Source organism: Malurus melanocephalus, unplaced genomic scaffold (assembly GCF_030028575.1).
Source record: "Malurus melanocephalus ecotype Western Australia unplaced genomic scaffold, MMel_1.1 scaffold_79, whole genome shotgun sequence".
NCBI lineage: Eukaryota > Metazoa > Chordata > Aves > Passeriformes > Maluridae > Malurus > Malurus melanocephalus.
The window spans coordinates 496,807-523,516 of record NW_026623311.1 but is presented as its reverse complement, the minus strand read 5'-3'; the positions used below and the strand labels follow the sequence as shown (position 1 = coordinate 523,516).

Genomic DNA, 26,710 nt, shown 5'->3' with positions numbered 1-26,710 from the left:
GGGGGGGGGAGGGAAGGCTCCCTGTTGCTTCTCTAAGTGCAGTGAAGTAGGAAATTACTGAGGCAGCTCTAGGTGGCTGGTGCTCTGCCCACTCTCCTATGACCAACCAGCTGCACATTTCTCAAACGTTTCTAACGCCAGAACCACACTCCGGCTCTGTGSTGTGCTGCAGTGCGATGGGGAACTGACCTCTGCCTCAGCACTACCACAGGCCGGGCAGGCAGGGGGCTGGGTTTGGGCTCAGAGCAGAGCACCCCGGGAAGCGAGATTCCCACGAAAGCGCAGGGGAGATCAAGTAATGTCTTTTTTYTATACGGCTGGAGGCGCAGCATTTTGGGCCGTGCTGCAGCAGCCCTAACCGCGTTTGGGAGCGCGGCCAGCCCCCACCCCGGGCGGTGGAAGGTGGAGGAGGCCAAGATGTCCGTTCAGCCCCGCAGCGGCCGCCCAGAACGGACGGGCTCCCGCACCCGGTACCGGCGGTGGTGCCCGCTCGGTCACATGGAGGCGCCATTTCCTCTGCCCTTGCTTTGCCCTTAAGGCCGCCGCCGTGCCGCCGGCGCCTCGCCCCCCACGGGGCGGTTGCGGGCGGGCGACGCATCCCCGTGTGGCCCTCACCGCACACTGCCGGCCGGAGAGGCGGGGGTGGCTGCGGCGGGGAAAGGAGCAGGGGCCGGCCAGCCGCTCGGCTAAAAACAGCCCTCGCCTAATAAAGCGATGGGGCCGAGTGCCCGCGCCCTATAAATACGCTCGGTGCACGGCCCGCRGGCTTTGGCCGGCGTGGCTCGGCTCGGCTCTGCAGGCGGCACGGTGCAGCCAGCGCAGCGGGGCCGCCACTGCCGCCGCCTCTGCCGCCAGGACAGCCCCAGCCCCCGCAGCCTGACACCCCAGCAAGATGCCCCGGGTAGACGCAGACCTCAAACTGGACTTTAAAGATGTCCTGGTCAAACCTAAAAGGAGCAGCCTCAAAAGCAGATCAGAGGTGGGGGCATCCAAACCCAGCATGCTTCCTCCCCTTCCCCCCTTCTCAAGGCTTAACTTAACCTCCCTTCYCTCCCTGCTTTATTTTCATTTCCCGGTCTAGCCCCGATCGAGACGCCCTTTGCGTGGCGGGGGGATGCCGCTGCTCCCGGAAGCGGGGGATGGGGCCGGAGGTSCGGATCCCGCGGCGTGTCCCCTCGYGGCCCCGSCGGAGCGGGGAGCGCCGGGCGCCGCAAGCCGGTGCCGCGCTGGCCTCCCCCGCTCCGCAGGCTAAAATATAAGGGGGGGCAGTGGGAGATTGCTTGCTGCTAACAGGTGCCTCTGCGGCGCTGAGCGGGGGCTGACCTCCGGTTTCGGAGGGGGAGGCGGCGGTGATCCGGCAGCGCTGCAGGACAGGGGCGTCCGCTTACCAGCCCCGCAGCTTGGGCCGGCAAAAGCCGGTGATGCTATCCGATAGGCAGCATTGCCCTCAGCCTCGGGGGCTGTGGGCGGTGCTGGTACCGATGTGCTCTTTTAAAAAAAAWAATTGCAGTGAAAACCCGCGGAGACGTTGGGGAGCGCTTCCCAGTGCGGCGGGTTCCGCGGGCTAGGACCCCATCGTGGGGGGTACTAAGGGAAATCACATCAAAGCTGGGGCCATGGTGCGTTTCACCCTCGCTTGGGTTTAATCTCCGTGTGACCTGGAGTCCCCCTGGAGCTCTGTGACACTACTGGCCTAGGGCTACTGTCAGCCGGAACAGTGCTGTAGTCCTCTTTCATCAGGGATCGGGGTAGACCCCAGGAAATCAATCCCATGGGGATCAATTGCCTTCACAAAGAAAAGATGGCTGCCTCCGGATCGAAGGTGCCTTCTCGTTTACCCCATATAACCCCAAGGTTAACAAAGGATTTAGTTTGACTAAAGAAGGCATTACGTTGTGTTGGGGTATGAAAAGAAGATTAAGGTTTTCTCCAGGGGACACGAAATTGTAAGAGAGAGAGAGTGAAGCAGAAAGGGTAAGGRAAGCAGGGAGGCTGTGTTTACTACGAGGATAAGGGGATTTTGAGGGCAACAGCTGAGCAAAACTTCCTTGCCGTCATGAGGTATATGATGTCAGAGAGACACTCACAGTAGGAGGTTGATCTCTGGCAAGTAATTTTTAATTTACAATGTACAGTGTCCTGGCCAAATAGCTCTTCATCCTGTGCAATTACTGCATATGAAGCCTGTGGGCATTTTCGAGGTATTTGCATGGGGACCTATGGGTCCCTCCTTAAAATTCACGGTGCTGGCCTGGCAAACAGGTGGAGCTGTGCTCCACCGAGTGAGTGGCACATGGTTCCTGCAAGTGCAGTGTTTTGTATATTTAGCTGCGTGCAGGCTGTGGAAAGAAGGGCTGCTGGGAAGGGAAAMCGATAGGAGGAACATGAGCTGATATGGCAGGGTTGTAACGGGTGGCTATAATGAACTGTTAAAACATTGCAGATGAGAAAAACTGCATGTCATGATGGGGTCAGTGAAAAACGATGAAGGTTAAGAAATTGGACACCATCACTGAGGCTGTGGCAACAGGGATAAACAGAGTCTGTGTGAGCCAGATCTGAAATGGACAGCCCCAGTCTGCTTCAAAACAAGAATATAAATAAATAGTTCTGGCAGGGGAACAGAGGCAGCATACTACAGTGCCTGTTACCCAGCAAGCTGCTGCTTTGAAGCTTATATCAGCAAGCATCTGCTTCTCTGGTGTGAAAGCCTCATTTTGCRCAAGGATAGGTTTTTATGCAGTGACTAGAGTTAAGTCAGCTTCCTAGAGGGATAGTTTGGGATGTTTGCAGATCTTCTTCTAGGTTTGCTATGTTGGTACTTGTTTCTGATTCATTGCACTGTGTTCATATTCCATGGTTGCTTTCTGCTTTTGGAAAGATACAAGAAAATGTGATGCCTGAATTCAAATGTCAAAATTGGTTAGAGCAAAGACGGGAGTGGGAGTAGCATTATCTGTCTGTGGGGTGTTGGTACTCATAATCACCAGTTCTTGCCTTGGCTGTGCTTACTCATGCACTCTGTCCGTTACAAGTTCACCAGGCAAGTGTCTGGTCATCATTAATTTAAGTTTTGTAAATGCAAGTAAGTAAGTCCACAAGAACAGCACAATTTGCTAAAATAGGTGGAGAGAATGGCAGCAAGCATGATCAGTAATGTTGACTGATTTCCATATGAGGAAAAACCCGAATGTACCAAGATAATTCAGTATGAAGGAGCAGCAGCTGTGGATGATATGCTGAAATTTAGTCCATTAAGTGAGGAGTGGAATAGAATGGGTGAAATGGTGCAGTGGTTGTTGATTGTTTCTCATKAAACCAGAAACATTGAATGTACCAGGCAAAGGTCATAGTTTTTATGCAACATATAATTTATCTTATTGCTGTGGGATATTAGAGAAGCTAAAGGTGTGAAGGACTAAAAAAATACAAGATAAGTTCTTGCCTTGTCTTGGGAGTGCCTATGGCAGTGTTTTGATGTCTCTTCTCATAACTCTTCTTTTTGAAGTTCCTTTGAAAGAGAAAGAGATGTTTTTCCTTTGTGAAACGGTAAGGCAGTGGTTCTGGTGCTGGTATCTGTGGGAATTGGTTGTGGGATACACTTTCCCTCCTCCCCCCACTCCCTTGGTTCTTGTTAAACATTGTATTAAAAGAGGTAAAATAAATTAAATTTTCATACCCATCTTCATATTGTTTTCTAATTTTTAGCTGCAGCTAAAATTCCTGTAAGAATGGTTTGTCATCCATGATAGCTGGAGAATTGGACTTCTGATAATGATTGGGAAGAAGGGGCAGTTTCCATTAAGATAGATCTTTGCTTGTTCACTAAAGTGACCCTTCAGTTATGAACTTATACAAGATAAGAACCTGATTCACAATTTATCACTGAGASACCAAGTTCTTTCTCTTACACAAATAAGTAATAAAACCCTCACTGTAGTAATCAGAATCTAGCCTGCAATTTGCCAGTGCTCAAAATGTGTTTTGGATAAATAATAAAAAATCCTATATTTTTTCTATTGCTTTCTTTCTGGTGATGGATTTCAGTTTAGTTAGGTCTCCAAATGTTACTGGGTTAAAGTTGCAGTGAGGATTAATGAAAACTGAAAGAGCCTTCATTTTCRCTAGAGACTAAACTAATATCTTACAGTTGTGTATTTGTTTATTTTTTTCCCTTTTGAGCTTTTGTCTCCTAGGTAGGAAGATCCTAGGTAGGCCAGTGGGAACTGATCTAATTTGATAATACCTCTTGCAGATGTAAGGAAAAAAATGCCTGATGGTACCGTGATCATTTGAAGGTGCTGAAGAAGAAATTACTTTGAAGGTGAAGGCGGATACAATTTTAAGACATTAACTTAGAAACTAGCAGCTTCTTGGTTTAGCAAGCCAAGGTACGATTGTTCATGTTGTATGCCAAGAGTGCTGGTAACCATGACCAAAAGAACGTACTTTGTTATATTGTCATTTACCTTAAAGACTGGGACAAAGTCCTCTATACCTGGAGACCGAGGGTGTTGTGATTCTGAGTTCTGTGGAGTTAGGATTTCGACTTGAGTTTYCCAGGCAGCCATACAAACAGCTGAGGTTACTTCTGTATACAATAGCAAGAGTCCTCCTTGTCCTCTTTCCAAGCTGCTCTGCCTTGTTCCTTCTTGTTTTTTCTAAATTTTATTTTGATTCTTTTTCTTAAGCAAGAGCTCTATTTCATGCAGAAAACGTTCTTTTACTTTGTTTCTTATTTGAAAGGCAGAAATTGTAAGAAAAGTAAATTAAGTGATATAATAGTGGAACAAAAGGATCAGGAAATGTAGGGAAAATCAAGATACTGTGTCTAAACGTGCTGTATCTGAAATCTGTGGCAAAACTTGTGTTAGATTACAATCAGTTCCTTAAAAGAATGCATGTCTGTTCATTGCAGGTCGACCTCACACGCACCTTCACCTTCCGTAACTCCAAGCAGACATACACAGGAATTCCCATTATAGTGGCAAACATGGACACTGTGGGGACATTTGAAATGGCTGTGGTTATGGCAAAAGTAAGTCTCAACCCTCATTTCCTCAACAGTTGGGAAGCTGCTGAGTGACAGTGAGCACCTTTTTTAAGTTTTAGTTAAGTTTGTTGGAGAACAGGGGAACATGAGTTTAAAAACTCCAGAATAAGAAAAAGCAGGTGTGCTTTTATAACAGTTACCACTAACAGGGCTCCTGATATAAGTTTCAGTAGAGATACTTCCATAGTGGAAAGCTTCCATCTTGGACGTAGCTCAGTTTCAGGTGGAGCTTCCAGAGCTTAGTTTTTGCGGTTTGTTTGTGCTCCCGGCCAGAATAAAAATATTAGCTGACAAGTTTTGAAAGTGTAGGTTATTGGATAAAGCTTCAGGAGTTTCTAAGTTAATGAGCCTCTGTCACATTCAAAAATACAGTAGCTTAATGAACCRTATCATAAAGCTGGTCCTGAAAGTTGGCTAAGTATGCCAAGTTACCTTTGAAGAGCTGTTTAGAGTTGCCTGGTTTGTTATTCACTGTTACTGTTTCTGTCAAGCAGGTTGCGCCTATGCTTAAAAGGGGATTTTCTGATGCTTTATTTTGCACCTGAGGGAAAAATTACTAGCTTGGACATTAATATCAGTTCTCTTGGGTTTTTTTGCTAGCATGCAATGTTCACTGCAATTCACAAGCATTATTCTCTGGAAGAATGGAAACTGTTTGCTGCCAATCACCCAGAATGCCTTGAGGTACATTTTTGTACTGTAAATTATTATGGTTTATTGCTTTGTTCTGAATTCACATACAGTGGAGTCTCTTGGGAATACTTGTTGTCAAGTGAGGTTTTGGGGAATGAAGATATTTGCTATTCTTAAATTCATCAAGGGAAGTGGCTTGTTCTGATTTAAAAGAATAGCTATGTGAGTCCATTATGAAAGTGCTTWTATTAAGATGCAAAAACCCTAAGCTTATATATGCCTGGAATGGAAATAGAGAAGTATCCTGAACAAAGAAGGAGGAAGTACTTGGGAGTAGGTGTAAGTCCCGTGCCTCTGCTGCTTTTGGGAGCTGTGGTAGTGCACAAGTGTGAATAATTTCAAATAATTCAATCACAGGCTGGCTCTGCACACCCTTGTGCTGGGCAGAGTCTTTGCCATCAGGTGTGCAAGTGGATCTGGTGTCTGCAGGCTGGAGKGGCCCAGGCAGGGATGAGCACTGAAAGCTGTCAGAGCTTATGTCTACCACATACCTCCTTGCACTTGAGCTTGCTTTGTGCTATTCCTGGCTGTGGTACCCMACTTGTTCACAGGGTCCTCACCTGAGCCATTACTTGTAGTACATTTAAACATTTACTTAAGTTCTGACTTTTTCACAATCAGATTCTTCTTTTCTTCTGGCAGGCCCCTGTACCAGGAGAGGCACTGTAAGAATGTGCCTGGCTGTCTCCCGTTCTCCTTAGAGTTCAGTGCAGTTTTTAATCTTTTGATATACACAGAAGACAATACCACACAGCTGTATTGTATCTTTACCTGTGGCACATTTTAGAATTATATTATAAAGGCTATTGATTACAGGGTTGTCTGAAAGTGAGCCTAGCACTTAGTTCAGTGAGGATTACTTGTATGCCGCCATAAGATAGAAAGTGGTTCCAGGAATGTCCTGTGTCTGAATACTTTCAAACATAACTTATTTGTGGTACATAATGATTGGAATTGGATCTCCTAGTGATTAAATACTGACTTGCACTGTGACCTTGGATTTCTGCAGAGGTTTTGTGGGCCAACAGCTATGGAAAGTATTTTTCTTTCGGAAATAACTCATTGGAAGACAAAGGAAGGAGGAATGCTTGTTTTCAGTAGTAGCTGACCCTGTTTGAGAAAGGGGGTTGGACTACAAAATCTCCAGAGGACCCTTCCAAACAATATTATTCTGTAGATCACAGGACTGCCTGGTGAACTTAAAGACTCAGATTTTACTTGACAATGCCCCAAATTTTGCCACTCTAATTTCCTGGAAATTCATCTGTGTTTGTCTTAAAATGAGTATGGTTGAACCTTGATTGATCTCAGGTGATTATATTTGCCTATGACAATCCACTTGTGAATGAATGCTAAAATGCTAATTTCCCTCTATTTTGTATCATTTAAACAAGACCGAAATAGCACACTGGTTTTCCCAGGAAGGTATTTATTTCATATTACGTAGTGTGATTTTTCACTAGTTACCAGCACAAGTCTTGCCAAGACTATGCAGAAAAAGACATACAAACTGTGTGTGTTTATCTCAGTTTTTGCAACCTACTACTCTGTTTTGTTCTGTCTTTTTAGCATGTAGCAGCAAGCTCAGGTAGCGGACAAGATGATTTGAACAGGTTGAAAAGTATTCTAGAGGCCATTCCACCTATCAGATTCATCTGCCTGGACGTGGCAAATGGCTATTCAGAGTATTTTGTGGAGTTTGTGAAGTCTGTCCGTGCCCTGTTCCCCCATCACACCATTATGGTAAGTGTGTAGAAAAAGTGGAGGATGTGTGTGTGTGTGTGTGTGTGTGTGTGTGTGTGTGTGTGTTTGTGTGAATTCTGTCCAGGAACAGGACCCAGAGTTTGAATGGTAGGCATCAGAAGCTAGAAAAGGAAAGGAAGCAAGGAAGGATGTTTAATAATATTTTGCACTGTCTGTCTTCCATTGCTGATGATTTCTGTGAGAATGTTTAGTGTGTACTCTGATAGAGCTCTTTGATTCAAATTGGTGTGGAGGGCTGCGTGGATCCAGTTCTTTTCCTACTCATGTCCTGCTTCCAACACTAGATGAGACTTCTAATGGTTAAGTGTATGGTTTATTTTGGTGATTCCAAGCAGAGATTTGCTGTGGGGATGTGCCAGCATTTCTGGCCAGTTGAGGCCAATGAGTTTTAGATCACCATGAAGACAGCTCAATGCAGACTGATCCTTGCTCATTGTAAGAATGAGAGGGGTGTTGTGCAGTTGTGAACAACATTGTCAGGAAGCAAAATGGTCAGTTCTGGTGCTTTTCATGTGCTTTCTGTGACATTACTGTCCCATCGGAGTGCGAATTCCATGCTTCCTTCCCTTTTGCACTAAGARTAGTGTGTTTGCATGGACATGGAGCTCCTTGCAGCAGGGTGCTACAGCTGCTTTCCCAGGGCTCTTGGAGAAACGTGTCTGAACTGTTTCCATGAGATTAACAGAAATCTTTAAACAAGCAGCAGATCTATAATGAGGCTACCAGCCTTTCTTCAAGCCAGTGCAGCAGAAAATCATGCGTTTAGGCAACACTTGCTTACTTTCCATGCCAGGGACAAAGCTTCGTGCATGTAAGGTAAATGTGAAGTAAAAATGGTCATAAATGCACATTCTGCCTTGGTTTGGTAGAGAATGATGTGTTCAAGCAACTCAGGAGAGGTTGCTTTCCTTTCTCAACTTCCAGAGGAAGGCAGTGTTCTTGATTCTGAATGATGGAAAATGGAAGGGGTCTGGAATGTTTGTTGGATTCTTGGTTACCATAGGCTAATGAATAGGCATCCTACCAGAAGACRTTGGAACCGTTTTGATATGGTCAGACTTCCCATGGCTCTGGAGAGAAATTTTCGAACCATGAAATGGTAAATGTGTCCTTTTTGAACCTTCTGCTTCGTGTTCACTGCAGTGAGGGAAGAAACTATTTCTTTGCTTTGGATCTGAAGTCCCTAGTGACATGATTACTCTGGTGTCTTTGACTTTGAAGAGTTGTGGGAGGGAACTTAAATCACATAGTTAAAGCCAAAGATCTTCTATCAGGAGGGGAAAGAAAATTGTGTCAAGCCCTCCTCCACCTCCCCAGAGACTGCTGACTTTGTTGACTGAGGAGGGAACACAACCAAGATGAACTGCCCAGAAGGCAGAGAAGGTCAATGTTGAAGTCAGGTATCAAGCTGAGATTTTTGTCCAGGGTTCTTAGGCTGGTCCAATCCATCTTGGATGTCTGCTCAGCTGCCTTTCTAGTCCTGTGCTTTTGTGACTAAGGTTATTTTTACATCAGGTCTCATTGTCCTGACAGCACCACCTGCTTGAATGTGTTTACAGCCCCAAACTGTTCAGTTGCCTTCTCTGATTGTAGCTTCTTTCTCTTAACATGCATTAATATGGCTTATGTTTTTCATCTCTGCACAGCAATAATTTTCATTCCTAAAAGCATGCTAATTAACTTGGAATGTTCAAAAACCTGCAGTTTTCCAAATCCTCCAGTCTTTTCAGTCCCTGAAGGTCTCTGATTCAACTAGAGACACCCACCTCTACCCTGCTTCCAAATGAGTTCACAGTCTGTGCCAAAATGACCTTTTGAAGCTGTTCCTGGCTGAAATGCAGGAGCTGGTCTAGGCTCCTTTTAATGGTGATCTGGAAGATGTCCTGCTGGTTACCTGTTCTGACTGCTTTGATTTGTCTGTAGTGTGCCTGCAGTATGTGCTCTGCTGTTGTGGCTTTCAGACAAAAGGGTTAGCAGTTAAATGGGAGGTACAAAAAAAAAGCAGCTTTCTCATAGCTGAATGTGATCTCCAGGACCTTGCAGGCTGTCTTGTTTGCTTTCCGCAGCATGACTATTCATTCCACAGTCAGCTGCAGTGCAATACATAACAGTAACCCAACCCTGGATCTCAGGGAATGTGTGTTCCCCAGGGGCCACATAATGGGTTCAGCTCAGAGGTTGAGGGGATGTACAGAGCAACTGTGGTTGACATAGTACTCTCTGTGGCCAATACTCCCATGCAGATGGAGGATGTCTCTTGAGCAATAACCTTTCAAATGCATGTTATCGTCTTTTTTAATACTTGCTTTTATACTCACATTATTTACTTCTGCCTGGCTCTGGCACAAGGTTTTTTCACTTCTGCATTTTGTATTAACCTACAAGGAATATCAGTTTCTCCATGGAGCATGAAAGGTAGGGAAGACAAATAGGCACAAAGATACAATGTGGCTTGTCTTAAATCAGTCATCCGATTGGAAATGGGGGAATAAGGAGTATTTAAGTCTTCTGACTGTCTCTCAGGTGCCTCCCAGGATCAGGAAGATCCTGAGGAGGATCAACCCTTGGGGTGTTTCGCTGTTGCACAGTGTCATGTGCATCAGTTATACTTTATTACTCAAGTCTAAAGAAAACCTTTATTCCATCACACTGAAAGTTTGTTTACAGGCTAAATTATCTTTGCCAGCAAAGTTTGCCAAGTTTTTATCCTGAATTTTTCTTTTCATGGTATTCCTCTGTTCATTATACAGGAGCAACTCTGAGGGGAACAGGGAGTGTGGCAGGAAGCAGAAGACTGAGGCAGGAGCGCACTTGGAGATACAGTAGCACCCACAAGATGTGGGCCAGAGAAGGAGACAAGAAGAACTGCAAAGCAGAAGCAGAGGGAAACAGCAAGAGCCAGAAACTTGCTCCTGCTTGGACTCAGTAGCTGAATTTTCCCAGGCAGTAGTTGGAGACAGGATTCAGTCAGAGAAAGCCATGCAGGCTGCTCCCAGTTCATCCCTGGAACATTACACACCAGTGTAAATGCAGTCATGGCAATGTCCGCCAGGGCTGAGGTCTCAGAGCAGAGGCCAGGCAGGATCCCAGGATAGGAGACAGTGATGCTGCCAAGCCTGTCTCAGGTCAGACACAGCACTGAGTGCAAGTGCAAACAGCCTGCTGGGTATAGCTCAGCCTTGCAAAGGGCATCTCCCTCCATCTCATGGTTAAGCAGCTCTTCCTTAGGTGGGTGGGAAATGTCCTTTGGCTGTCTTCCTGATAATGTGGAGGCACAGACTGTGCTTTCCTCTAGAATACAAGAAGAAAGTTTGAGAACTGTTGTCATAGACACTTCTCCCCAGCTCGATCCATTGCCATTTGCCAGCAGCTTTCAGTCAGTGCAGCAGTGTTTCTGTCTTAGGCAGTATGAGTTGATATTTATAGCAGGCTTTCATGAGGCACAGTATCAAATGCCTGACTGAAATTCAGAGGCACTGCCCCAATGTGTTCACTAATTTTGTATCTCTGTCAGAGAAGCTGTAGTCTTTATAATCCTGTTAGGTAAAATCTTGATCTCATTAAAGTCAGTAGGGAAACTCCCTCTGACTTTCTTGAGGCCAGGATTTTCCTCAGGACTGACCCACCATTTGGTCATTCTGGATAGTGCTGGAGTGACCCAGGGTGGCACTCACTTGAAACCTCATACTGAGTGATGGTAATCTCAATGTTGCCCTGAATGTGTAGGACTAGGCACACAGACAGGGTAATTATTTCTAGTCCCTAATAACGGACCCGACTGAAATCATAGTAGTTTACCTGAATTTCAGTTGTTGCAGGTGCTGTTGTTTTACTGGCAGGGTAGCAAAGTTAGATTAGCAGTAAGGTAATTGCTGAGCTGTATCTCTTTCAAGATAGCCAGTTCTGCAGCAGATTAGAAATGCATCAGGAAATGGACTCATCACCATGATGAACATGGTTTTCACTACTACAACACTTGCACCAATTGCTGTGTTCCCTGACTACTTGTATAAGCGCACTACAAAATGTGTTGTCTGTAGTAACTTCATTGTACAAGTTCCAATTGCTTTCTAGTCTTTTAAATTAATTTTAAGAGGGCTTTATCTCTGTAGTCTCAGTCTTTTTATAYTGACCTTTTCAGTTACTCTTTTTTTTAGTCGAAGTGTTCTGGCTTTACCATACCAGTGGGGAGTTTGAAAGCCCTTTTGCCTCCATTCAGCTGTCATACTGGCATCAGTGGTAAGGCAAGCATTGTGAAAGCAGAGTTCAGCTGGATGTGAGAAAACAGCTTTCTCGGTTCTTCAGCTGTAATACTGAGGAATCTTCACATACAGATAGCTGTGTCTCTCTTGCAGTGTTTTTTTTTGTGCTCTCTGAGGTCTGCAAAGGGTAACTAAGAGAAGCAAGCCTGTCACTAGCAGGTTGAAGCGTGCTATGTTGAGCTCCACGTCTTCCTTGAAAATTTTTTGAGGATCTGCAGATTCAGAAAGACAGAAATCACTGATGTGTGTACATGCATTCCAGGAAAAAAATGTGTGCTGGGGATATAAGTGCTTTTCCCTGCTAGGATGAGCATTTTGAATCAACATATGCAGTTCCAACATTTTCTAGCAGTAACTTAACAGTAAATATCTGGTTAGCATTTCTGAAGAGACAGTTTGACAACCCTCTGTGCTGTGCTAATAAGAAGACACTGCTGTTTAAGTTAAATACATATTTGATCCCAAATCTCATGGAATCACTGACTTGAATACCTCTGGTTCCTGTTTATGAATCTTGGGCGTGTATTCYAGTATTGCAGCAAGTTGTAATGTGGTATGTGTCATTCAGCACAAGTGGTCATCTCCTTTCCAGGGGTAAACTGCTTCCTTCGTGTCCTAATTGTCACACTCTCCATCACCACACCTTGGAATGTACAGCACTTAGTGTAACAAATTACAACTGAGCAGAAAGGAAGCAGCACTTAGCTGAAATGCYGTACCTATTACATATTCTTTATTTCCTGACTGTTCTATTTCATTTTCTTTTTAATCAATATCATGCTCTTTTGGGCAAAGTTAAGTGGTCCTTTATCACAGACCACAAATTTCTGCCTTCTAGAATCACTGTTTTTATAAGTGCTTCAGGTGGTGGCTTTTCAGCTTTTTCAAGCTAGTAAAAAAGGAGAAGTAAAATTTAGTAAAAATAAATAAATGGTAAAATAGGAGTCAGAAATTAGTAAGTGGAGAATAGGCCTTGCCCAGTATTCCCTGGGTACCTTTCTGTTGACTTCAGCAGGAGTTGCATTTCAATAARCATTAAGAAAATATTAAGTAAGGATTTTAGAATTTGCCTCCTGTTCCTTGCCTGTATCAGTACTGGTACAAACACTTAATAAGTCCTGCAGTATCATTATGTAAGAGGTTTTCTGAACATCTCTAGATCTAAATTCAGATCTCCGTAAATTAATAGCCCATCTTGGTACAAAGCGCAAAACAGGTGATGTGGGGAACTGGAGGTTTATTTTGTGCAGTTTTTCTAGTTAAGAGCATTCTGTAGATATGAGACAAGCCACAGAGCTGAAATACAAACCAAACTTGGTTTGAAAATGTCCCAGAGTGCAGAAGGAACTAGCAAGTGTTAAAGCAGGACCTTTCTCATCACCTACCAAAGGTCTTGGTAGGCTGGGGAGGTTCCCACTGACAGAAAGTGAGCTTATAAGAAGGGTGTGAGGGAATACCTGGGAAGCTAAATACTGAGAGGCATGGGGCATTGGCCACTTCTCTAGGAAGCCTCTTCCAGGATTTGTCCACCCTCTTGCTTATGAACTGATTTCTCATGTCAGGTCTGAASCTCCCCTGAGTGACACAGCTTTGAACCATTCATATACGTCCCATCACTGGATGCCAGGCAGAACTCAACACTTCCCTCTCSGCTACCCCTCCTCAAGAAGCTGTAGTGAGCAATGCCAAGCTAGATGCAGTGCCTCAGCCACTCACCAAAGTACCTGCCTTTCAGTCCCATCACCAGCTTTGCTACCTTCCTCTGGCACATTCAAACATTCTTCGTAAATTGTGGGGTGCAATTTACAGGATTGCATTCCTGTACAATATTCCCYTAGAGTACAGGAATGCAATTAGTACAACTGTAGTGAGTCAGTTCAGTATGTGCTATGTCAGCATTCATTTGCCTTCCGCAGCCCTTTGCAGAATGGAAACATTGGTCTGAAAATGTACCGGCTAACACTTTGTTTCCGAATGCAACTCAAAGCATAGGTTTTAGGTCATAAATTTTTTTGAATAGGATTAAAAYGTCATTTGAAATCCTTTGCTCTTCGAAGATGTCTTTTCCCTGAAAGTCATCTGGACAGARKAYACTCCTAGCAAGGGAGTTAATTTCTAGCCTCACTCTGACTGCTGATCCATCAGATCTGTATTTGGACACATKCAGGGGCCTGTCTTGTCACACTGAGCTTGCATCGAAATGTTTCTTTAGCTGAATAGACAGAGACTGGCAGCTTTCTGCACTTACTGCACCAGTTTTGCAAACCAAGTGTGTACTAGAAAGTTGTTTCATAGTTTCTTTTATTAAAGAAAGAATAATGATCAGCATTTTAATCACACACACATTTTCTGCATTCACAATATCCATGGACCAGAAAGATCTCTAYCTCATGGTGTATTACTATAGGCCCCCATACTCCTACAGTTTGGAAACATTGAAGGAGGTAAATGGAGGCATGAGTAGATCACAAGATGACGGTGAGCCATCAGTGTGACACAGACAAATGCATTCTTATGTGTCAGGCGAGATACTTCCATAGAAAAGGCAAGCATTGTGCAAAGCCCTGGTGAGAACTCTGTACCACTGTGGACAGTTCTCATTCCTCCGTTCAAGAAAGATCTGTCTAGTGTGACTTCAGGGAAGTCTGGGATGAAGGCAGACAAAGACTAAGCAATTGATTAGGGGTGTACAGAGCCAAGGAAGATTTTGAGAAGAAGCAAGACAAAGGCTAAGAGAGCTGCCTTCACTTTCAACAAAGATGACAATGTAGTCAAAAGGAGGAAAAGAGCTATTGAAGTGCAAAGAAAAATATGGTAAAGAACACAAACCTATTCAGAACCTCTTTTAAAGAAGATGTCACCCTAAACAGCWTGCTTTCTGTATCTCTGCAAGGGTCATGCAGAGGGATCCAAAGCCTGTTTTTAACCACTGGTATTACTGCAATCAAATGTATGTATATGGTAGGAATACTAAGATTTATATAGTCTGTATGTACATACCAATTTTGGCCAAAATTAGAGTAATAGTGCCTTACTTACTCTTTCAGTGGGCAAAATACTGAATCCTAAAGGAAAACATATTTTTGAGTGTTAAACAAGATCTGAACATCTTCTTACAAATTGAGTTTGSCACATGGCATGGAGGTCTGTAGGCTGTTCAGGAGAGATAGGCAGGGCAGGAGAGTTGGAGGAATTAATCATATAAAAGAGAGAAGAATAGCCCTTATGGTTAGGGATGATGTGGTTGAAAGCCTCTGGATGAGGACTGGGAGAATAGAGTGACAAAGCAGATATCSTGATGGGATGCTAAGGATCAGGGTTTACTGGATTAATTGTTAAATTCATTTGACTTGAGAATTTACCTGTATGACTGGTTTAATTTCTGTGGCATCTACAGTGAACAGCATGGGGAATTGTGTTCTTCCATACTCTGTATAGTTCAASTTGTAAAAGTTCTGGATAAAACTTTATATTATTGTCTTTAGTCTTTACTTCAGTAATCTTGAAATGTCCTGTACATATAATACTGTTCTTTCTGTCTAGGCAGGCAATGTGGTGACAGGAGAGATGGTAGAAGAACTTATTCTTTCTGGAGCAGATATTATTAAAGTGGGTATTGGACCAGGTAAGTCAAATAAGAGTGGCTTTCAGTACCATTGGTGGAGGACATTGTCCAGACAGAGCCAGTGTATCATGCTRTTTTCCTTCCTTTTGTCTATACAAACATGCATGCACAATGTACGTGTATAAATAATATAGTTCAATTAGTAGATATAATTAACGTATTTCCCATTATGTTATGCTATACAGCTGTCAGATGATTGTCTCTCTTCTTAAATGCTGTATGCTGTTTTTTTTTCATATTCCCAAAAATTTCATTCAACCAAATATTTTTGCCTTCAGTATTAAACAAAAGATGGGAGAATCATTACCAAAAAAAAAAAAAAAAACCAAACCACAGATTTTACTAGATAATTGTTTCTTAAAACATGTAGAAAATAGATAGAAATATTTATCAGAAGAAATATTCTGGTAATAATCGCTGCTGCTGAGTCTCAAAGGTTGTGATTCTGTCCTTTTGTCCCTTCACTTCAGGCACCTCAGTCAGATCTGTTTTCTTGTGATGCAGTAATTCCCTGACTGAGAAGCATTACTGACGAGATCTAAACTGGGATTTGCCCTGGAGAAGAAAGGGGGGACATTAGGCTCCTCAGCCACAGCTCCCATGAGGTGCTGGGAAAGCATTTCAAAACTCAAGTTCCTATGTRTTCCTTTTATTTGTGAGAAGTCAGCATTGGCAACAGAGACTTCTTGAGAGAAAAATAATGCTGATAGAAACACATTTTTTCTATATCATTCTAATGGGCTATGTTTGCTCCTCTCATTCTCTTGTCTAGGTTCTGTGTGTACCACTCGGATTAAGACAGGGGTGGGCTATCCACAGCTAAGTGCTGTTATTGAGTGTGCAGACTCAGCACATGGCTTGAAAGGACATATCATCTCTGTAAGTAACTATCATCCACTCTGATTCCCACTGTGCAAATCTTCAGGGAATAGGAGAMTCAAGCAGTCTAGTACCCTGCATGTTAAAGCCTGTCTCTCTGTCATCTCCAGTTGACTCTTTTATTGCCTCCTGGAACCTGAGAGTCACAGGAGTCAGTGGAGATCCAGACGTAAAGAAGTCAGCTCCCTCTAAAATTAAAAAGACATGGGCACCTCATTCCTATTCATGCCTTTGGAAATCTGTTTCYTGCTCCCTGAATGGAATAAGCTGTGCAAAGAATGTGAACAGAATAGGAGGCTTGATAGTGTTTTCACTATTGCGCAAACAGTAATTGCTATGAAAGACTTCTGAAAAAGGAGTGGAATGTAAACATGGCTTTCCTCAGGGTGTGTGACTGAGGAGTAGGCAGGCAGTAGAGGTGAGTACAAGGTAAAATGATGCGAGCCCATTCATGCTTTAGTTGGATGGATTCAGATGGCATCCTCACAGAGCTCTTTGCACAGAGTCAGGAGTGTTTGAGGTGCCTCTCTTGAGCACAGAGCTGGCAAGTGGGCCACTTACCAAGCTCTCACTAAGCTCTGGGGAAATAACAAGCCTGTGGAGGAAAAAAGAGCATCTGTCTGTATTGCTGCTAATGGCAATTACTCTACCAGCTAATGGCAAACTCTACCAGCAAGTGCAGATTSACCTCACACAGAGAAAGTAAATTGGTAAGCATGGCCCCACACTGAGCTAGAGTGCTGTCTGCAGCACCCAAAGGTCCTGTGTCCGGTTTCCACAGCCTCTGCAGGCTGTCTGTGAGGCAGCTGCTCATGGGGAGAGCACAAGGGCTCACCTGTTCTGTGCTCACAGGTACCCTCACAGCCAGCAGCCTCCCTCTGCAGCCATAGGAAAGATCACACACTGGATTTTAGATCTACTGCCAAGTGCAGTCACTGGAAGGCCCTGTTTTTTTCGACCAGGTTGTTATTAGTATCCATGTGAGGAAGGGGACGTGTTGCGCTGTTGAAGAGGGAGGTGAGAGGAGAACAAACTGACTGGGGATGGGCAAAAGGTTTGACTATATCTTGGAGGATAATGGAGCAGGAACACATATTGCAGTCAGATCACTCTTGCTCTTTATTGTTAATGAATATGCATTCCCTCCTCTCCATGACTCCTCCATATGAATTTTGCAGAAAAAAAGAAAAGCAGTCTGTGGTTTTTCTGACTTGGGCAGTATTGCAAATGTTTCTGTCTATATCAGACAGTAGAATATGTGTGCAATAGAGCATGAAAGTCTCACTCGTTACTATGAAGGCTGGATAAGTACAGGTGTCATCCTGGCAGTGGTGCTCAGAGACACATCCTAGTTTGGCAATAATAATTTTCTGCTAGCAGCCCTCAGAAGAATGCTGTTATCCCGATTTTACAAGAAAACGGAGTTTATAATTAGACTGTTGAAAAATTAGATGGTTCTGTATTGTATTTCCTTTACTGCTTTGTCCTTGACCTGCTCAGGTTTCAGAGATCCCACACATATCATCCCCCTGGACATTATGGGGGAATAATAGGAAGGCAGTTTGATGCCTGTCTGCTACTACATCTGGGCCAAGTGAAGTATCTTTAKCTGCAGCTGGGGTCTCTAACGTCACTTCAGCTCAACACTGTCACCCAATCTGAGGGGAGTAAAGCAAGGGTAAGGACGTTATGCCTGAATTCTGGAGCATTCATATGGGTATTGGTGTATTTATTAGGGARAGAAAAGGCTGGACTGTATGGTTGTTGCCAGAGCTCTGGTAAGAATGTAATGGAGGAGAGGTAGCCTCGTGACAGAACAACACCATATGGTAGGARTCCTAGGTATAGAATTGGGTCTAGTGGCAACAAGTATACATGGCATCTGTCAGAATGTCTCGCTGCTGTCTTCCTGGGGTTTGAGGAAGGGGCCCACCCTGCCTCAGCCAAAAGAAATCACTACAAGCAGAGTGTTACCACAGCTATCTATCTATTCGTCAGGAGAAATGTGTCTGGCAGTTTTTTGTTTRGTTGATACAGAARTAGCAGGAGGGAGGTGAAAAGATTCGAATCCTACCAGCTAGCTTAATGTAGATTAYAGCTAATGGTGTGATATCGGTTAGTCCCTTGGAGCACTTTCGTGTTCCACTTCTGTCTTGTCCAGTACCTTCATCAAATTTCTCCTCATTCTTGTTATCTTGGTACAATTCCCATATGAAGGAAAAGAAGTCTTACTCTCAGAATGAGGAAGTGGTGGTGCTGAGCACTGCAGGGAGCACAGCACATCTGAACCAAGATCTTCAGGATCTGTGCTAGGATGGGAACACAAACTGGGATTTTTAACATTCCTGCTATAGAAGTTACCATGTATAACCATAATGGTATAAACCATACCATGTATGGTTTTTGGAGCTGATACATTGACAAAGAAGGTGACAATTTTCAGGCAAACATGGTCCAAGTGAACACCTGGTGCCTCTTTAGTCACTTACACAGAAAAGTAGGAGGTAAAATTGCTCCAGTTACTTTCCTCATGCTAAATTATCTGTAGGACTCAAACCTCACTTCAGAGATGTATCTTTCGTGACTCATTGAAAATAGAGAGGAAACCCTCCCTAAGATACAGGCATGGTTTCTGTCCTGTGCTGTTTGTCTGGGAGCCAGTAGTCTCAATTTTCATTCTTGCTAATCCACTGGGCTTGAGAAAATGCTGCAGTCAGTTACAGTGGAGGGGCCCTGCAGGAGATAAAGTTTCTGTTTCTTGTAGGTCAGAGAACTCCTCTGCTGGATARAAAGGCAGTCATGTATTCTAGTAAGCCAGCAATGTGGGGAATGGAAAGCAGCCTTGCATGTGTCCTCTCTCATGTGGCTATCATTTGACAGATATCCCTGTGTCCCCTTCACCCTGTCTGAGTGACGGGTCACCAGCATTCAGTGAAAAGAATGACTAAGAGGTTCTTGACCCAGCTACTGTCATACTGTCTTTTCTTCTACACAAAACACTTTCCACACAGAAATAGACCTGGTGTATGTACTGCAGAAGAAAGCACCATATGTATTGTTTTTCTGCTGTATATGGCACATACTTTATATATCTTCTGCATAATAAATAGATATCTGTTTGCTGATATGGTAGAAAGCACTGATTAGGCAGCTTATTTATGAAGGTTGCTTGAAACATAAATCATAGTTATAAACKCATTACAAATTGCATGTAATACTAAATATTCAACCAGTGCATACTGGTTTTCCATGCCATATTTAACTTGGGCTAAATTTTGTTGCTGTAAAATGGCTTATTTATCTGAAGAACAAGACTGGGGACAATAACATTACTTCAGCCATGTTAAAGTAATTCTGTTGACTGGAAATCTGCATTCCCCCCTCCTTCTTCCTRGCACCCACTTGGCTCAGAGTCATGCCCGTTGTGGGTTCCATGGTCATAATCCTTTCCAGTGGGCTTACTTTGGAATTATGCTAGTTCTCCTGAATTCAGAAGTGGATTTGTACAGTTCAATTTCCCCAGAGTTCTGAGGCTGAGCCTTCAGCAAGCTCCATAACTGAAGCCCAGCCATCTGTAAGTCATTTTGAACCCAGACCCAGGGTCCTGCTGTGGCAAGCTGAATTTCAAGGGGAAGCTTCCAAGGCAATGCAGCAGCAGAACATTCTTACTTCGTAAACAGAGTGCCTGATTTTTCACATGGAATGAAGTGCATTAATGTATATAGCTTTGTTATATAGCATCTTCTGTCATAACTGCTTAGGATGTTCCCTTTTTGTTTCCCTTTCTGTGAATCACTAAATTTACCTGCTTCTCTGAAATAACTGGAGACATTTACAGATAAAAGAGTGCTGTGAATCATCTTYGTCGGTTCCTCTTATCTTAATTGGTAACTCATGAGCTTTTGGCAAGTTTCTTAAGATGCTCAGCATTTTGTAATTTGGTAACATTCAAAGTGATATATTTTAAAGCCAATGATTAATGGTTACACAGTAAGGCCCCCATCCTAATGATACTTCTGAAAGCATAAAACCTTCATCACTGCTACTACTGGGTTAGTTGTCAAAGTCAGACACTGAGCCACCCAACAACAACTGACTGCAACCCACCTACTAGACAGCATTCATAGCCAGTGTCTCTCAGACAKTAAGAGTCCTAAAACTGTTCTTTGAAGATCATTAGACCCTGCTTTCTATCCTGGCTCTTCCTCCCCTGACACATGCACACACACACCTTCCTCCAGGCTATGACAGACTTGTTAGAGGGAAAGAATTGCACAAGCATAGCCCTTAACAGGAGAGATTCAGCTGTCAGCCAGCCCTTGTTTCTGGAGCTGACAGCAAGGGTGTCTAAGCTCAACAAAAGGCATAATGTGCGACAGGTTATCAGCTAATGGACTAAAAGCCTTTTAAGTTCTACCAGGCACTGTTTGCAGTGGGGTGCCCTTTGAAAARCCACTCACTTTTGGATCCACCTGCTCAGTTTGTGTCTGAATCCTTTCCTGGGCACACAGAGTTTCTAACCTGCAGCCCTGCTGCCAGCTGCCCATCAAAACCAGTTCTAATGTGGCTGATGGTGGGGGTGTCTRGCTGTGCTTGGCCGGAGGTCATGCACAGCCATGCATTTCTGCCAACAGGGAGGTGAAACAACGTGAGGTAACCGGCTGGTCTGAGGAGTAGCTTCTAAAGCAGGAAAACTGTTGGCAGTCTGCAGTGGATGCAGATGATCAAAGGAATGGGGAGCTCTCCTGATACAATGACTGTGTAGTGAAAGRGATCTTTCATCTGGTGCTCAGACCTTTACAAATCCTGAAGAACCACAGCACATGATAAGCCCTGCTGTATGCCATTCCTTTCTTACAGCTCTATCACACATGCACAACTTCCCTCCCCTCAACTGAAACCTCTTCATCAGCCACGCTTTACGCTGAAACTAAAATGGATAGGTCAAAAATCTACAGATTCAGAGTGCTATTGTTTCCCTACCATGCCGAGGATAAGAGGTTCATTTTCACTTACCAAAGATTACATTAACCAGGTTTCTTAGAGGTGATTAGATTAAAATTGAACATATCTAACGGTATATTCCCTCACCCCTCCCACTGTGACCTTTTAATGTGTTATAAACTGCTGAGGAAGTTATTTTAAATATCTTTGGTGGTTTAAGGTAGAGGCTTTGCATCCCTCGGCCTTCCATTAAAGTGGCAAGGGACAATTCAGATCATCAGAGGAGGTTTTGGTTTCTGGGATTTGGGAACTTGCCGTCAGGAATTTGCGTTGCTGCAGTTACCAGTGGAATGATCAGTAGACTATATGGCAGAGTAGGTGAGCCTAAAGGAGGACGGCAGTGGAGAAGATCATATGGATTCCCTGAAAATGCAGCCAAGATGATATGTGGCAAGTGCACTATCAGCTCTCCTAACATGCTATTCCTGAGCAGGGGCCACAGTGCTGCAGGTCGCAGAGCTCCAGTGCTCACTGGGTCCCTGAGTGACTTCACTGCCACTCACTGTTGTCTTTCCTTTGTGCAGGACGGAGGATGCAACTGCCCAGGAGATGTCGCCAAAGCGTTTGGTAAGGACAGTGTGTTGTGACACCCCCCACGTGTCTCCAGCGTCCCTGGCAGCAGGGATGCAGGAATAAGTTTGACCCTGAATGTGTAATCAATTAGCAATAGGTTACGTTCATCCCTGTGGGTGACTCCAGGGAATTTAATGCACCAGGTATGAATTTGCTCTTTGGAACAGTCCAAATTCTGCAGTGCGAAACATAGAGTGGTCAATGTGCTATTTAGAAATTATCTGCCAGGTGTATGAGATACAGCCCCTGGGAGTGTAATACAAAGAAAACTGAAAAGTGTTTCTTCTGAGTAGGCTTCAGAGATGCCTGTAACATTGCTAGATCTGACTGACTTGAACCTGGAGTGGAAGAAGGGCTGGTGGAATGCATGTTGGATGSAAGAACAAAACAAAAAGGCAGGCTAGATCTCTAGAGATGTTCTTGGGATCAGCTGTCCACTTGAAGAGATGAGATTCTATTTATACTGTATTTCCTAGAGCTAGGCAGATATCTAAAACATCAAAGTTAATAATTAACAGATGTTGCTTTCATGTAAAAGCAAAATTACTTGCTGTAGCCAGTAAATTCAGTGAATTGCACCAGCTCTTGGTAATAGAATAGAGGATTTAATCTGTTGAGTGTTATCTGCTGGGCATGAAAATTATGTTGGTATGGGGGGGGTCAAACTCTTGATTGTCACTTAGCCATAACTTGTTATAGCAGCATATGGGAAGCAGGCACTAAATGCATCCCRAGATGACAAGACATTTAAAGGCACTCTCCCACCTTCTAAAATGCCAGACTCTTTGGAGGTGTCAAGTAGGATAATGCTTGGAATACAGTGGGACAGCAGTCTCTCATTGGGTTTTCAGGGTGGTATGAAAACAAGAGATAGCACATTATGATACAGAATGTTTGCTTTACAGGAGCTTTTACAAGTATGGAAAGTAGAGGCAGGGCTAAACTCAGATTACAGGCTTGCCAAGAAAAACTCTAGGCCTCTTGGAAAGGCTGAAACCAAAATCGGTCTTCTAAGTTTGCAGACAGCTCCTGTTTTGAGGCAGGTCAGATGACAAGGAAGACTTAGAGAGTTCTAAGCACAGCTGTGGAGTGATTCCTACCAGCAAGGAATGTGCTTGGTCAGAGGATTTCACATAATCCTTGTGTTAACCAGTGGTTGATGCTATGCAGGGAATAGATACTTCCAGTTGGGTGATTCTAACATAGCTGAAGAGCAGTGTCCACTCCCTTAGACAAKATTTTATTAAAAGTGCCCAGCCTTTCCTCAGCCCTCATCTGATGTGCTGCTTTGTTCTGCCTTTTTCTGGCTCCACCACTTACCAAGTTCTTACTGGTCATGTGATCCTTGGGAGCTTGTGAACTGAGACTCACAGCTGTCTCCACAGAAACTTGGCCTGTGGAAAAGGTCTTTGTTCAACCAGAGCATTTCCAGAAGTTAAAACAACAGGAAGCATCTTCACAGTGTTTCAAATGTTTTTTGTTGTGGTGTTTATTACAAGTCTGAAAGATCTGTATATTCTCTTTGGGATGATTGAACCTAAACGTGCTTGAAACCTGTGAAGAGGCAGCTTCTGGCTTTGCTATTCTTCAAGAGGTACTGGGATTCACAGTGGTACATGTCTGAAGGCTACTGTGGAATTATCCCTTCAACAGAGGAGCATCAGAAAGCTGGCATTTTACAGGCACTAGTTGTACTCTTCGTAGTAGCCCTGACAGATCAGTACTGTGTYACAGCTACAGAACTGGAAATTATGGAGATGACCCTCAGGCAATAAACTTACTGTATCTCATTATGTACAATTGAGGTAGATTCACCATGAATATCTGACTAGCTGGACTCAGGTGTGCATTTGTCAAATGTATGTGGCAAAATAAGCTTTGAGGTAGCATTATTACTATCAGTGTTTATTGAATGCTCTGAAGTTGTTGACTGTCTCAGCCTTGTAGAAGGTGACCACCATGCATAACATGTACAAGCCAAAGCCCTGACAGTGAATTGTCTAGCACAGACCTCTGTGCTTGAGTTACATGAATATATTGGATAGCAAAGACCAGTGATGAAACACACAGATGGACAGTTTCATCTAGGGAGGAAGGCCTGGACAAAGCATTGGCAAGAGACCTGGAGAAGACATTTGGTTAAAGTAATTATGCTTTTTCTGGTGGATCATTGTAAAATCATTGTAGAACAGGATGATTCACTATAAAGCAGTGACAAAGCATCCATTTGAATCTTGGGMGTGTGAAGACTAGCACTGACAAATGGCTAAAGGTGTGACTGGAGAAGGCAAGTTCATGGAAACAGGAGGAGTAGARCAGATTGAATGCAAGTGGAAAACTGTGAAGAACCCCAGAGCAGATGTTGAGACGCTTTAAGATGACACCATTGACTGGTGTCAGGACTCAGGGAGAGTGGGCATTTTGACAGAGGGGAAACAAGGTAGAAGCGTATTTTAAAATGCAAGGAGCAGGCAAGCACTGAAGGTGCGGGWCAACAATACTGGGAGAAACATTGGGAGAGACTGCTGGAATTCTGGAGCTGCTAGATGGGAACTTGGYATGGATTTGGTAACTGAAGATGTGACTGCCATCTGGGTATTAGAGATGATAATGAAAAAGATGTAGGTTGATGGGGAAGAAAAGGGCTGTTTTGATGCAGGAATGAGAGAAAGCATGAAAGAACTTCATGCTGGGCTCTCAGATGGTTCATCTAACTGAACGCTTTAGAGAGGCTGATAACCTGAATACATTTCTCAGAATGCTCCAGCGAGGCACTATTGTCTCCGTTTTTAATGGTGAGAAGTCAAAGCACAGTTCAATTGCCTGAGGTCACATGTATTTTTGTGACACAGCCATGAAAGAATGTGCCTTTTAAATCATATGCCAGCATCCTTAACACGTAACTGCTGGTCCTTACAACAGTGGTGAGAAGAGATGCAGGAGCAGGGAAGGAAAAGGAAGGAAAAATGGTATGGAAAAGTCAATTGGGGACATACACTAGTTCCAAATTATAGCAGATCGCACCATCTTTTTCTCCTGTTTTCAATACCTTTGTGTGTATCTACTGGTGCAAAGGCTCACAGGCTCAGCTGGAGCACAAGTGAATGTTGATTCCAGGGCAAGCTCTGGTCCAGGCAAACTTACACTGCCTCTGCCTGGAGGGCTGCCCAGCCTACAAATCCAGGTGGACTCCAGCTGAATTTGTGCAGAGCAAATCTGGTTATCAGTGACTTGTGTAATCTGGCATACAAAAGACATCTGAGGGACTCTATCCAGATCCAGCAGAACTGYGTGAGTGCTGCAAGCTTGGGCTGGTATCAGCACTGCCATTCTGTAATGGCTTGAAAGAGGAGGCACTGTGAAATGTGAATGAGCAAAAGCAGCCCATATACAACATAAGCCTCAAGGAGAAAGTCAGTGCATGGAAGTGGTATTGTGTGGAAACAGGATTAGTCTGGCCATCCCTGAGTGAACTTCTGGGATGCYTGTGTGCAACATACTCCATCATGTCCTCTCTTATCCAGGGGATTGCCAGGTCTCCCATAACCTGAAATAATGCCACATTGTCAATCTGTACTTGAAAACAAAAGACTGCAGATGAATGCAAACATCATTGCAACAACATTGTTGCAAACATCACAAGTGTTTCTGGTGGTTATACAAAAACAAAGTGTGCATAAGTTAAAGMCCATGCTAAAAATTGCAGCCTCCTGGGCAGATAGTAACTGATAGAGAAGTAGTGGAACAGACTTGAAACTTTCAGTTATCTTTGCAGCACTGAAGCACAGTGGAAGGTTCTGGAGAGCACTGGAGAAGTATATTTAATATGGGCTTGTCATTTCTGGAGCAGCAGGGCAGCAAGCATGTGTCATTTTAATGTTTAGACRTGCTGCATCTGCTGTAACATAGCTCCTCTTTTCTGGAAAAGCTTGATGAATTATGTTGTAGTTTGCAAAAGTTACTCAAGTTGGATGAGTTTCAATCCTGTACTTCAAACATATTTGCTTCCCTCCTAAAATATGCAGCCAAAAGGAAAATAATAAATAGATACTGAAGTGCACAGGAACCAAAATTCTGTGATTCTGAAGTGTAGATTTCATATGACTTTTGCATTAATAATTTGAAGGCTCTAAGACCAACATCTGAAAATGGCACTAGAATTGGAGATCAGGAGATAGTATTGACAAGGTAGAGTCCATCATGTCTTTTGGCAGGCTTTGTTTAAATGCCCTCTTTGAAGCCTTGACCTCAAATCTGTCCCTCCTTTCTCATGTTTTCTTTCACTCATGAAGAAGACATAAACTGGATTTGTCAGGGTATATATTTTGTGCAAAGATGGAGCAAGGTTGTGCCAGGTAGCAACAGGAATTTACCACCGGTAATTARAGGATGAGTATTCCCTTTTTTTTGGCAGGTTAATAGTAGTATCAGGTATGAGTCAAACCAAGTCTTTAAAACTCAGCCATCTGAAACAATGGAGCTCAGGAGAAATCTGCCAGGTAGCTGGCATGATAGGACACCTGAATGGGTGCCTAGCTATAAATACTGCTTGTAAATACTTAGCACAAGCCTCATTTTTAATGACCCTTTACCATGGACATAGTGTTCCTTTTAAGCAGCCACCAKGCGAAGGGAGGTGCTCTGCTCCCAGGCATTGCTGCCAGTTCTTCTCTTTGGCAAAGGGCTGGAGGGAGGAACTGGCACACTCCACCCTTGTCATGGGTTCTAAGATCATAATATTTCCAAATTCAGATTTGGCAGAAGCTGATCAGATTTGATAGTGATTTCACTTTTCAGATTTCAAGGTCTGGTGCTATTGTTTGAATAGTGACAGAGATCAGAGCAAACCCTACTGCC

The 26,710-nt window shown here is 43.7% G+C and overlaps 1 protein-coding gene across 3 annotated transcripts in view; it reads left to right on the top strand.

Annotated features, from left to right (window-relative positions):
- Nucleotides 1-528: 528 nt before the first annotated feature.
- Nucleotides 529-26,710, top strand: part of GMPR (guanosine monophosphate reductase) — a 40,577-nt gene continuing 14,395 nt past the window's right edge. The window contains exons 1-8 of one of the 3 annotated variants that reach the window (XM_057367456.1): nucleotides 915-979; nucleotides 4,256-4,324; nucleotides 4,919-5,038; nucleotides 5,654-5,737; nucleotides 7,316-7,489; nucleotides 15,316-15,397; nucleotides 16,170-16,276; nucleotides 21,805-21,847. In XM_057367456.1, coding sequence (XP_057223439.1) covers nucleotides 4,994-5,038; nucleotides 5,654-5,737; nucleotides 7,316-7,489; nucleotides 15,316-15,397; nucleotides 16,170-16,276; nucleotides 21,805-21,847 — 535 coding nt within the window. In that variant the 5' untranslated portion in view covers nucleotides 915-979; nucleotides 4,256-4,324; nucleotides 4,919-4,993. The other 2 variants (XM_057367455.1, XM_057367457.1) reach the window with 2 other exon arrangements.